This window comes from Lactuca sativa, chromosome 1, assembly GCF_002870075.4.
Source record: "Lactuca sativa cultivar Salinas chromosome 1, Lsat_Salinas_v11, whole genome shotgun sequence".
Taxonomy (NCBI): Eukaryota; Viridiplantae; Streptophyta; class Magnoliopsida; order Asterales; family Asteraceae; genus Lactuca; species Lactuca sativa.
The window spans coordinates 93,969,005-93,983,166 of record NC_056623.2 but is presented as its reverse complement, the minus strand read 5'-3'; the positions used below and the strand labels follow the sequence as shown (position 1 = coordinate 93,983,166).

General features: G+C 38.3%; 1 protein-coding gene across 1 annotated transcript; it reads right to left on the bottom strand.

Moving 5' to 3' along the window:
* Positions 1 to 2,564: 2,564 nt before the first annotated feature.
* On the bottom strand, positions 2,565 to 5,696 carry LOC111900546 (probable peroxygenase 3). Its single transcript, XM_052771642.1, has 6 exons — positions 5,539 to 5,696; positions 5,305 to 5,454; positions 4,859 to 4,944; positions 4,083 to 4,177; positions 2,960 to 3,085; positions 2,565 to 2,873 (listed from the first exon to the last, which is right to left on the bottom strand). The coding sequence occupies exons 1-6, from the start codon at positions 5,645 to 5,647 to the stop codon at positions 2,720 to 2,722; spliced, it is 720 nt and encodes a 239-aa protein (XP_052627602.1). The 5' UTR covers positions 5,648 to 5,696; the 3' UTR covers positions 2,565 to 2,719.
* Positions 5,697 to 14,162: the final 8,466 nt, after the last annotated feature.

The window sequence follows — 14,162 nt, the reverse complement described above, 5'->3', positions numbered from 1 at the left end:
CACAAATGATGAGGTACCTAAGCCACATGTCCCAAAAAGGAAGATTGGAAGACCTAGGAAAGATGGGGGAGGCCAACCTATTTTTGATCAATTCCCTCCAGTTGAGCCTACTATACCAAGAAGTGATGATGCTCCACCCACAGTTTCAGAATGTGGTGATCAAGTTAGTGGGACTGATGTACTAAGAAGTGATGTTACTCCTCCCCCAGTTTCAAAATCTGGTAATCAAGTAGGTGGTCCTAATATTAGTCCTCTGAAAAGGACTAAGATGATGGCAAGCAGAAGAGGGAAAACTAAAGTGTCTGGATCAAGGAACAAAACACCAAAGAAAACACCTAATGGTAAGAAACATAAGAGTAATGCAAAGGAGGATGTGTCCCTAACCTGTGATGAGGATTTTGTTGATCTTTTTACCCATGCACCTAATGGTAAGCAAGGTATGAGTCAAGCAACAGAGGATGTTCAGGAATAAGAACATGATGACAATGAGGTGAAGGTGAGTGAAAGACTTACTTAATACATTGTTATAATTAAGACATAATAAGTTGTTGTCATTGTCATTTCTTACAAAACCAAAAAATTGTCATACATAACACATGCATCTACTTACTGCCTAACTTGACCAAAATACCCTTACACCTAAACTACTGCTACCATTCCACCTGAACCTAACTAATGCCCACAACTTCACAGTGCTTTAACCATAACATTGTGAACCATAAACCCCATCACTATCACCACCATCAAAAGCATGACCATCATAACTAGCTCCACCTTCAACAGGTTTAAAATATCCAGTTGAACTTCTTTGTTGTTCTTGGCCTCCTCCGAAAGCTTCAAAACCTCCATTGCAAATGCTTTATTGTTGTTAGCCTCCTCCAAATCCATATGGAACTTCTACATAGTTTCCTTGTAGTAAGTGTTTAGCAGGGGTGGATCAAGCCATAAAAAAATCCGCATTTTTTTGGAGTCCTGCACAACAATCACTTGTTCATAATGGTTCAACAAGACCACAAAAAATTACTTAATATTACCTTATAGTTTGGACACCCCCTGAATTTCCTCCATGGATTATCGACGGTTTTGGAGATCGAGAATGTCGTAGGTTCATCATAATCGCATCTCAAATCTTCAGACCAACGATTCCTTAAAGCCCACTCTTTGTAACCTTGTGTGTGCTTGTTGGAGGAGCTTACCATCTTTTTGGTTTGAAGTTGGAGAGAAGAATCGACCCAAAACTACCTGCAACGTTCGACTAAGGGAGCAACCTGCTGAAACCGGTGAAACCGGCTCTTTGCCCTCAAACGATAAGTCAATGAAAATACTATGGTCACAGTAAATGAAAAATTGAATTCAGGGTTTTTTTTTCAATTTAGTACAACAAACATGGGACTTTTGTGATATTAACCCTTTAAACAATGAACTGATAAGAAAGTATTGTGCAATTTACGTACGACAATAATTGATTTCTTGTTCAAGTACAATAAGAAAGTATGGTCCAGTTGATACAAATGACAATGATTGATTTACTCATTAAGTTATTAAGTACAAAATGAAACCCCACAACAAAGTATGAACCATCAAAAAATTGTGGTTGTGTAGCTTGTCATAAAGTACGAAGCTTGACACAATAGTCGTGCAAGACTTGGCAAACTAGTTATGTGCTACCCTTAAAGATGATACAATTTGTTTTTTTTTTTTTTTAAAGAAACTAGATCATATTCGTAATGTTGGAAATTATTGAAGTATAATAGCAAGTTGACTAAGTTGTCTCTACAAAAAACCAAAGATAAGTTTATAAGTTTTTTCTCTTGATAAACGTTCAAAAGTTTTAAATGGATCAAGAGATGGAGCAAACTGACACACGTGCTCCTAGCTAGTGACATGAGTATGTGAAATAACAATATTGGTTTTAATTTTATTGTTTCGTATTTAAATTCGTCCGACATCAGGACATTCTGCTTCTACTTATTTCTTATAATAAGATGTGATCGTGAAAGAACATTTTGATTTTTAAATGAAACTCGGTAGCAATATTAATAATAATTGAATTTATCATTTGCAACTTCTCAACGTTTTATTCTCAATATTAAGCTTACATTAAAACATTTGGATATTTAATTATAAATATTATCTATCATCTTGTTTGTTTAAGATTACCAACTAATATGTTATTAGTTAATAATATTAATCAACAGATCAAGTCTGAATTCAATAGGTAATACATAGAAATGTATCATATAATAAGAACTGGTGATGTATCTTTAACTGTTAGCTTCATCGCATCACCGAAAAGTTCTCTTAATTATTATTAGTTCTATTTCACCTCAATTTGGCCATATTGGTGTCAAAAGCAATAAAGAGCTAGAAAAGCCTTCTATGATGCCATGAAGCATAAGATTCAACACAATTTGTTATAAGGAAACCCTTTTGTGGCCACATTCTCACATAAATTAATTATTATGTGAAGTGTACAAAGCTAAGAGATTTGGAAGAACGAGTGTAGAAAACTAAGAGATTTAGGTATAGATATACATGTGTGTATGTGTTGTAGTTCCAAAATATGATCACATTACGATGATAGTACATTATTATAAATAATATATATAAACTGCATCCATAAATCAATACATCTCTCTTTATCATCATGTTCAAATATTTTATTATTCTAATTATAATAATGAGACATTATATCTATCTATTGCCATATGGATCATTATCAACGCATCTTTTTACCTTCAACCGAATTCTTCTTTGCCATTTTTTCGAATAAACTGCCATCAAAGATACCTCTAATGTCTTCTTTTGATACGTAACCTTCATCATCTTTAGCAAGAAGGTATGCAGTTCCCCATTCTAGCTTGTTTGCAAGCCTGTAGTTGATTAAACTTATTCAATTAGCAAACTGATTAAATTATGCAAAAAAACAAAAATTGATTGTAATATATGTAGCACAAACCATCCGATCGTGCCAAATGTAACACGATTTCCATCCGTCAAGTTCCATAGCTCCTTCAATGTTAGTTTATCGGGCTTTGTTTTGCTGTATTTGCTGAATATATTTTCAAAATTAACTGGAAGATACCTGAAAAATGAAAGTAATTGCAATGTTGATATTGTATTGTGCATAAAGTTCAATCATTAAAAAAAATCTTTGTTAATTATACCTTGTTCCCAAGTGTAAAAATTAAAGAGGAAGAAGAAAAATGAAGGAAGAGAAAGGGATGAATGTGGAAGGAGAAAAGGGATGTGATATATGTGTTTTTGAGTTTAAGAGGAGTAGAAGAAATATCGCTATAAAATATCATTTTTACATTTGAAAGAATATACCACCAATAAAAAGTAAAAGCATTCTTTTTCCCTTTCATTTGTATCCTAAAAAAACCTTAAAAACATTTTTTTCACTTTCAATCATGTGATTTCCTCATTTTCTTTGTTAAAAAAACTTAAAAACCGAGTGTTAATGTCATTATATCAGACTTATCATGTTTGGGCCTTCAGCCATTTGTGTCCGCTAATCGGATGTTTCATAAAAGATTTCATAGCTTTATATTTTTATAGACCAATAGTTTTATTCTTTTTAATTTATATAATAAAGTAACTTTTATATGGACTATGGAACTATCTTTTTTTTTTTTTTAAATATTAATAATACAAAATCATATCTGTAAAATTCTAGTCGGTTTAAATATATACATTGATATACATAATTAGTGTTAAAGATCATTTGTTATACAAAGTACTAAAAAGATAATGTTATTTCATAATTAATATTTAGCCATTACAGTTATACAAATGACATGACATTAACATGATATTTATATAATTCTAATATATGAGGGTATAGGTGACATGAGTGACAAAATATCGAATTCTAAGATACCAATGTTTACATTATCTTTTATATACGAATCACTATTAATTTTCGATACATAAATTATAATTGACATACTAGTAACTAATTTTGCATATTCACATTTGATTGGAAGTTTCAAATTTCAACTTTCATATATGATCTCTCAAAAATTTAAAATAGTACAAATTTATGTTTACATATAGGAGTTTATTAGTAAATAAAGTACCTTCCTTCTGTGTCATACGTCCCAGAATCACTTGCATGCTTGCATTTATGAATGTTGGATATGTAAATTGGCAACAAAAGAGATGGTATGTAACCCTGCAATATATACATAAAGGTTGTTTGTAGTAATGATTAACTTCAAACTTCAATGAATATCTCAAACACACAACCATAAATTTGTTAATAACCCAGAACAAAGAGAGAGGGGTTACATTAGTTAGGGTTTGTATTGATAAAAAAGTTTACACTTCACCGAAAATTTTCCCAAAAAACATTACACCAAAAAATCTGAAAGATTGTTCAAACCACTATGTCCGGTCATGCCTAAAGTTCCATTAACGATTAGCAAATAAAGTAAAATAAAAAAAAACTATTATTATATTGCTTTCATTGTAATATAATCAATAGTATTCACTATCAAAAGTATTCATTTATGATATGGATGTTGTGTTCGAACAGGATAAAAAACACTACAAAAAAAAGTATATATATATATATATATATATATATATATATATATATATATATATATATATATATATATATATATATATATATATATATATATATATATATATATATATATAAAGAAAAACAAAAATATAAAAGCAATGATAAAATGGTTTTTTTAAATAGACCAAGATGTGCAGTTTAATTTTTTTAAAACACAGGGATGCATTTTACTAAATTTCAAAGTTCAGACTAAAAATACAAATCTAACCAAACCAAAGGAACAAAAACTGTAATAATAATGTATTTTATTAGATTTTAACTTACCGGGAGAGATGGGTAACTTAATAGCAAATTGATTAAGATCGCCATGAGAAGAGAGAACAATACGTTGAACCCAAGCATTCGAAACCCTATAAGATTGAGACGATCGTTAGATTTAAAAATAATACTAATAACAATAATAGTTTTAATAATAATAATAATAATCTTTGTGTGTCAAAAAAAACATTTATTATAATTTTATATTATAATAATTCTAAACAACTTTACTAATCTATCAAATTGGACGGCAGAGTGAACCTACAAGATAATTAGTTGGGCATCTAAATTAACAAAAAAAAAAGTTAATTGATAAAAAGAAATTGATGGTAGGTAGCGGCGTAGGGCCTCTATTTTTCTGTACTAATCGACTAGCTTTTTATTACGTAACGAATATGAAATCAAACAATTAAGAAGTAAAAAAGAGTTGTTTGTTTAGTTTGGGGATTCACCTTTGTAAGTCTCCCAAGGATAAACAATGCCATCGTTATCAAGATCAAAGAAGGCAGCATGTTGCTGGAGAACACTCATGCCACGAGGGTTGTGATCTGGTGTGCCATCAGGATGTTCCATATCGGGTGCAACAAAAGCTCTAGCCAAGTCTTTTAAAGAACACAATTTAAATTAGTCTAGCTATATAGAGATATTAACATTGATTCATCAATCATTAAGTTAGAAGAACTTACAAGGTTTGGGAATGGAGGTCTCAAGATCATCCCGAATTGGTCGCTCACTCGTTACCGGAGCAAGAGGTGCCACAGTTGCCATTGCAATAGGGTCATTGCTCACCTCCATGATTCTAGGTTTGAGGAAGAAAAATGAGATCACGATAGTATTTATCCACAACCACAAAATATGGTCATTAATTAGTATACTTGTCGTGTTGGTAAGTACCTAAAAGGGTGTCCCTTTTTTTTCAATGCAAGACTAACATGAAAGAGTGGCCATATATGTTTATGGAAATTAGTGGTGGTAAAATCTGACACGATACAAAATCCGATCAGTGACGGTTTTTTTATGGTGTCCGTAACGATGGTTTTACTTAACCGTCTAGATCAAAAACATCATTTTTAGCTTTTCGTTCTTTTCCAAAATATACAGTTCATTTAACCACTCTCTCATTCTCATGATATCATCTTCCGCCTCCCCAACTCATACTCTTAATTTTTTTTTCATCTAAACTTGCTATCTATTGTGTCTTCCAACAATTACCTTTGCCTTTTTCTTCTACCCAACTCATATGCTTTCAACATGTTTAGTTTTTCAACGTTACATGACACGACATATTTTATGGTATATCCTAACATGAAATCTGATATGAACTCGACATGAAAATAAACAAGTGGACACAATACGACACGTTAATTAAACGGTTCGGATTAGGGTCAAATACTTCAATTCGTATACTATTTCGACACGACGCAACACGAACCGCATGACACGACACGATTGACATGTCTAATGGAAACTATACACACACACACACACACACACACACACACACACATATATATATATATATATATATATATATATATATATATATATATATATATATATATATATATATATATAGTGTCATAAAAACCTTCAAGTTTTTCAGGTTTTCGCTAGTTTTGCCGAAAGGTGAATTTTATGTCCGTATTTACACTCAAATTTTCCAAAAAAAAATATTCGGCTATATATTTTTTTACCGGTGATAACAGATTTCCAAGTTACCATTATATTAACTTCGCTAAAAAACCTTAAGTTTATAGTTTTTTTTATGTCTTACCCTTAAGTTTATAATTTTTTTTATGCTTTTACCCTAAGTATTTTTTTTTTTCATATTATACATATTTATGTAGAAAAATCGTATTTAATTGTTAAATTAAATATTGTCTTTACATTCTTTTTTAATGTTATTTCTTTATATATATATATATATATATATATATATATATATATATATATATATATATATATATATATATATATAATAGTTGGTAAAAATCGGTCAGATTTCGACGATTAAACCACCGCGAACCGGTATATATTAATGACCATAAGTATTTTTAGAACATCTCAAAATGTTGTCGAATATCACTAAACCTTAATTCAGTTTGTAACGTTAAAAATAAAATTTTTTAATAATTATATTTGTGAAATATGAATAAGAAATTTGAACAAATTACGTTCCCTGATTCCATGTATATAAAAGAACGTTCAAAACGGAAATCGTATGAGAAAGTTACACATCATTAAAGTTATAAAAGTCAGTATTTATCTGATTTTCCTGAAATGAACCGTACACTACTTTGTTTGGAATAGCTACGAGTCTCGTAAACTGTTTTTGAGCACGTTTTTGAACTCATACTATTTCATATTATTTTATTATATTTTTATGACATTTTCAATCTCGATCAAAATCATATTCGTAAAATCTGTCGAATCCGAAGCAATTAATCGCGAAACTTTAAACATTGGTTTCTGGAGTTTGGTATATCAGAATTAAAATATGTCTGCATTTCTGGAATCATCACGACCGCAACAATAACCGTGTCCATTTTTTTTCAATGGACGACTAACATGAAACAACGGGCATATATGTTTATGGAAATTAGAGGTGGCAAAATCTGACACAACACAAAACCCTTGTTAGTGGTGGTTTTACTATGGTGTCTGTAATGGCACCAACAACACATGTTTTTTCGGATACAACACAAAAAAATTTGAATTTTTTCTACTATAATGACACTATTAAAATTTCCCGTGACACCCCCTACTATTAAATCTTGTGTCCGCGTCTGAACCCGACACGAACTCAACATGAAATAAACGGGTTTTGGTAAGATATTTCAATCCGTTTAGATAAACGGGTTAAAATGACACGACATGACACGGAAATTAAACGGGTAAGGTCAGGGTTGAGAATTTCAACTCGAATATGACTCGAAAATGACGTCTTTTATTTATATGCACTTTTTTGAATTCTTTAAAATAAACTAGAAAGATTCAAATGAAAAAAATAACCTTTGGATTGAGTTATTTTGTAATGTGGAAATGATTTAGCCGTCTAGATCAAAACTTCATTTTCAGCTTTTCGTTCTCTCCCAAAATATACAGTCCCTTTAACCATTATCTCCTTCTCATGATCTCATCTTCTGCTTCCTCGACTCCTACTCTTCCTAATTTTTTTTCATCTAAACTTGCAATCTACTCCGCCTTCCAACAATCACATTTTCCTTTTCGTCTACCTAACTCCTACGCTTTCAACATGTTTTGTAACATCCCAAAATCGAGACCGCAATTTTTTTGTTTAATTATATTACTTATAAAAATAGTTTACGGAAAACATCGTTGCTATCATTTCAATACATCAAGTCACAAATCACAAGTCTCGAAAACCATAACATCAAATAGTAAAATGTCAGAGTACAATCCCAGGGTTCTCAAAGCGGAAATCATGTGTGTGCGATGCGCTGCTACCCTGCCGGCGCCTTCCCCTTAGCTGAACAGGTACCTGAAACCAAAACTAAAAACTGTAAGCACGAAGCTTAGTGAGTTCCCCCACTATACCACATACCATAATATCATACATACTGTCGGGAAATTATGGGGTGCTAGACCTACCCGTGTCAAGCCATTCGGGGGTGCTGAACTACCCATGTCAAGCCATTCTAGGGTGTTGACCTACCCATGTCAGGCCGTTCTGGGGTGCCTGTCTACCCTCCGGTCAATCTCACCCATTCACGGGGACTATTTAACCCCCCACTACTATCATAATCATGCTGTCAGACATATCTGGGGTGTCCGACCTACCCTTCGGTCCTAACGACCGAATCAGAGAGGGGGGGGGGGGGGTATTCCCTTCCTACTACCACTATCACATATAACATATCATACTGGCATATAGAACACATTAGGTAGTAGCCAACCAGACAATTATCACAAAAACAATCATCTCAACTATAATCGACTACTAGTGGATCGGCCTTTGTGCCTTAGACCTACTTCTACTGGAAGGTAACTCACCTCAATGTCATGTAGTGTCTGCACTGTCCTCGGTGTGAAAATCGACTCTCCTCAACTCTTCAATTCCTACACGATGACTTTTCTAAGTTATCAATTCATACTCATAACCCTTACAAGAGTCACTCAAGTCCAAGTTAAAGTCAGAGTCCAAAACCCTGGTCAAAGTCAACATCTGGTTGACCAGACTCACCGAGTTGGTCCACCAACTCGTCGAGTCCCCATGTCCGTAAAATGCCACAATCTCATCCCTACTCTTCGAGTCTAGCAAGAGCTCGACGAGTTCGCCTTCAACAACACATCGGGCTATCTTCAACCGACTCGCCGAGTTCGTCCTTGAACTCGTCGAGTTCATCTTCATCCGTATGAAGGTGTTCAGTCTATGACTCGTCGAGTTCATCCTTGAACTCGTAGAGTCCACTTCATGTGGTCGGGACATTGCCTTGAACTCGTCGAGTCCTTTGATCTTCAAGTCCATAGCAAACCCCTAATAGGCTGAGTGTTCATTCCACTCAACCAAAGACCATTTCAGAAGATATTTGGGAAAACGCAGCCCAACTCGCCGAGAAACCCAAGCGACTCGCCGAGTCCCTCTTTATCCAAAACTATTCAATCGATTATAATAGGTCTTAATGCATCAAAACCATAGATTTGACCTCCTAGGGTCCATTTTATACGTAAAGTTCCAATCTTGACGTCCATGCATGGGGTTTTGGCTCAAAAAGCCATAAAAGAGGTATATAAGAAGCATGGGTCTCCCATGGCCATAAAGTTGGCACCTTTATGCCATGGGAACCCTCAATGGTTCTAGATCTGAAGTGTAACTCCAAACACACTCACAAAATCCAATATAACTTCACAAACTCATAAAAAGGGGTAGAAAATAGCCCCAAAACAAGATCTAAGAGATAGATGGTCAAGGTTCAAGGTTTTTACCTTGAATAAACTAAGAATGAAGCAAAGCCTCTGGATCCATTAGCTTCCACTTGAACTCCCAAGCTTCCTTCTTCCCTTTCAAATTCAAATGCACACAAAAGTCACCAAAAAGCTCAAGAACACTCAAAAGAGGCTTAGGGTTCGAGTCAGGGCCTTCTCTGGATTGGGAGGAACAATGGAGGCTGGGTTGGGGAGTTATAAGTTTTTTAAATAGGGTGCAAACCCCAAATATTAGGGTTTCATCCCGACAGTCCTACTCGTCGAGTCGGTCTCCCGACTTGTCGAGTAGGTCACTTATCATGCTGATCCAAATCCAAGTCTACTCGACGAGTTGGGCCTCCAACTCGCCGAGTCCCAGAGCAAAACATGAGTTTACTTTAATTAAAATATGTACCAGGAATCGGGTGTTACAGATCTCCCCCACTTATTTTAGACTTCGTCCTCGAAGTCTGCTGCTGAATCCGAAAAAAAACTAGAGGTAGTGCTCCCTCATCTCGTCCTCCGGCTCCCAAGTCCATTCCGAGCCCTTGTGGTGCTGCCATTGCACCTTCACCAGCTCCACCCTCTTATTCCTCAGATCCCTCAACTTCCTATCGAGGATAGCTACTGGTTGCTCGATGTAGTTCAGGTTGTCATCCACACGAATATCCTCTAAAGGAACCACTGTCGAGTCATCCACCAAACACTTCCGCAACTGAGAGACATGAAAAGTACTGTGAATCTATCTGAGTTCGGCTGGCAGGTCCAGCCTATATGCCACCTTGCCCACCCGGGCTACAACCCTGAAAGGTCCAATATACCTGGGGCTCAACTTACACCGCTTCCTGAATCGAATGAGGTCTTTCTAGGGCTACACCTTTAGGAGCACCATATCCCCGACCTAGAATTCCAGCTCTGAACGACGCTTGTCGGCATAACTTTTCTGCCGACTTTGAGTAGTCTGAAGCCTGCTCCGGACCTGTTGGATCCTCTCTGTAGTCTTGAGTACCACTTCGGTACTCCCCATGACCCTCTGTCCACTCTCACCCCAGCATATCGGGGTCCTGCACTTTCTCCCGTACAACATCTCGAAGGGAGGACGGTCGATACTCACATGATAGCTGTTATTATAGGAAAACTCTGCCAAAGGAAGGTAAGTATCCCAACTACCTCCGAAGTCTAAAACACACGCCCACAACATATCCTCCAGAATTTGGATGGTTCGCTCACTCTGACCATCTGTCTACGGGTGAAAAGTAGTGCTAAAGTGCAGACGAGTACTCAGCTTGTTGTGAAACTTCTTCCAGAATTTGGATGTGAACCGCACATCTCTATCGAAAATCACCGAAACTGACACCCCGTGCTGAGCCACTACATCTCTGATATAGATGTCGGCCAACTTTTCGGCCGAAATTCTCTCCTGAATCAAAATGGAATGGGCGCTCTTGGTCAACCGATCCACGGTGACCCAAATGGAATCCACTCCCTGCTCGGTCCTGGGAAGCTTCACGATGAAATCCATAGTGATATCTTCCCATTTCCACAATAGAATATCCAATGGTTGGGTCTTGTCGTGACACCTTTGGTGCTCGACCTTGACCTTCCTGTAGGTTAGGCATCTCTCAACAAACCACGCTACATCCCTCTTCATGAAGGGCCACCAATAATCAAGACGAAGATCCCTATACATATTCGTTGCCCCGGGATGGATAGAAAACCTGGATTTGTGTGCCTCCTCCATCAATACCTGGTGCACACCTCCATGATATGGACCCACACCCTACGATGTAGAGTCAACAATCCACGGCTGTCATAATCGAAGGAGGGGAACTGACCCACGATACACTCACTTTTACGATGTTCCTCCTTCATGGCCTCCTGTTGGGCCTCTCGAATCCGCTCCAACAGCGGAGTCACCACGGTCATCCTCATGCAAATATCTCTAATCGGCGCTGCTGTACGGCTAAGCGCATCTGCCACGACATTGGCCTTCCCCAGGTGGTAGAGGATCTCACAATCGTAATCCTTCACCACATCAAGCCATCGACATTGTCTCATGTTTAGATTCGGCTGATCCATAAGGTAACTCAAACTCTTATGGTCCGTGTAAATGGTACAACGGACCCCATAAAGGTAACGACGCCAAATCTTGAGGGCGAAAACAACTGCCCCCAACTTCAAATCATGCGTCAGATAGTTCGCCTCATGAGGCTTCAGCTGCCTCGACGCGTAGGCATTAACATGCCCCCTCTGCATCAATATCGCGGCCAGAGCCAAGATGGATGCATTACAATACACCACAAAATCATCCATGCCCTCTAGCAGGGCTAAGATTGGTGCCTCGCACAATCTATGTCTTAGCGTCTCAAATGCGGCCTGCTGCTCAGCCCACCAGCGAAAGACCATGGCCTTCCTTGTCAATCGGGTCAAATACACGGATATCTAGGAGAAGTCCTGAATGAATATCCGATAATAACTTGTCAGTCCCAAGAAGCTTCGAATCTCAGATGGAGACCTTGGAACCACCCACCTCATCACGGCCTCCACTTCGGCCGAGTCGACTGAAATCCCATTCTGGTTGACAAGGTGCCCAAGAAACTTCACCTCGCACAACCAGAACTTACACTTGGAGAACTTGGCATACAAGCTCTCCCTCCTAAGAGTATCCAATACCTCCCACAAGTTCTCCTCATGCTACTCCCATGTCTTGGAATAGACCAAGATGTCATCAATGAAAACTATCACTGACCGATTCAACATCGGTCTACATATGCGGTTCATGAGATCCATGAACGCGGCAGGAGCATTGGTGAGCCAAAAAGCCATCACCACGAACTCATAGTGACCATATCGCGTCTGAAAAGTGGTCTTCTGCACAAACTCCTCTCTAACCCTCATTTGATGATAAACCAAACGCAGATCGATCTTGGAGAACTAAGATGCTCCCTGAAGTTGGTCAAAGAGGTCATCAATCCTCGGGAGTGGGTAACGGTTCTTCACCGTTACCTTATTCAGCTCCTGGTAATCTATACACATCTGATGCGACCCGTCCTTCTTTTTCACAAATAGTATCGGTGCTCCCCAGGGTGACCTGCTCGGTCTAATGAATCCCTTGTCTAACAGCTCCTGCAACTGTGTAGATAACTCCTACATATCAAAAGGAGCTAGCCGATACGTGCCTTGGCTATCGGAGCCGCACCAAGGACTAGGTCGATCCTGAACTCTACTTGCTTCTCCGGAGGTATCACAGGTAGCTCCTCTGGAAATACATTCGCGTACTCTCGTACCACTGGCACGCTACTCACCGTCGCCTCGCCCGTCTCCCGGGTATCTAAGATATAGGTAACATAGCCTGCGTACCCCTGCTGGAGATAGCGTCTAGCTCTCACTGCTGAACATAAAGTTGGTCCACGCTGTGGCCTCTTGCCCTGAATCACCATCTCTCCCCTACTTGGGGTCCTGACCCGGACCAACTGTTGCGCGCAGTCGGTCACCGCCCCATTGGGGCTCAACCAATCCATGCCTATAATAACCTTGTTCCCCCGCAATGGTATGGGAACCAAGTCTACCAAGTAGCGCTCCTCGAACAGTCTTAAAACACAATCCCTGAAAACCTCTGATGCTCGCACTGATCGATCGTCTGCAATCTCGACCTCTAGAGGGCGCTAACATGCCCGAAGACTCAGGGAACCTCTTGCTAAGTGCAAGAGATCCAAATGATCGGGTAGCACCCAAATCAAACAACACCTGAGCAGGGATACTATTCACATGGAATGATCCTAAACAAAACATATAACATAATACATCAATATCACAAGTGACATATAATAAAAGTTAGAGAGAAGAAATCATACCCGTCACCACATCGGGTGCGGCACGTGCCTCCTAGCTGTCAACTGAAAAGCTCGGCTCCTCACTACTGGAGCCTCTAACTTGACCTTCTGGCAATCCATAACATGTGCAGTCGCTAGAGTCGGTGCCACCACTGGCGTTGCTGTTGTTGTCAACCTCGGGCAGTTGGCCTTTTTATGGCCCTTCTGATTGCAATGAAAGAAAATCAGGTATGATATCTAAATAGTGGGGGCAGGGGCAGTAAATCCCTGCCAAAGTGCCCCGTCTTGCCGCAGTTGTAGTAGCCTAATGATCCCGTTCTACAAGCTCCCTCATGCGGCCTGCCGCATTTCCTGCAGCGGCTCTGGCCCGACTGGCCCTTCGACCTCGTGTCGGATCCCTTGGTTTTCTTCCCCGAAACCCTAGTAACCTGATCCGTCTCTGCCTTCCTCTTCTTGAGGTGCTCTAAGTCAATCTCTCTCCCTCGCCCTGGCAATCATGGACTTCAGGGCCGGGAAGGCTGAGTAGCTGACATGCTACCGAATATCAGCCC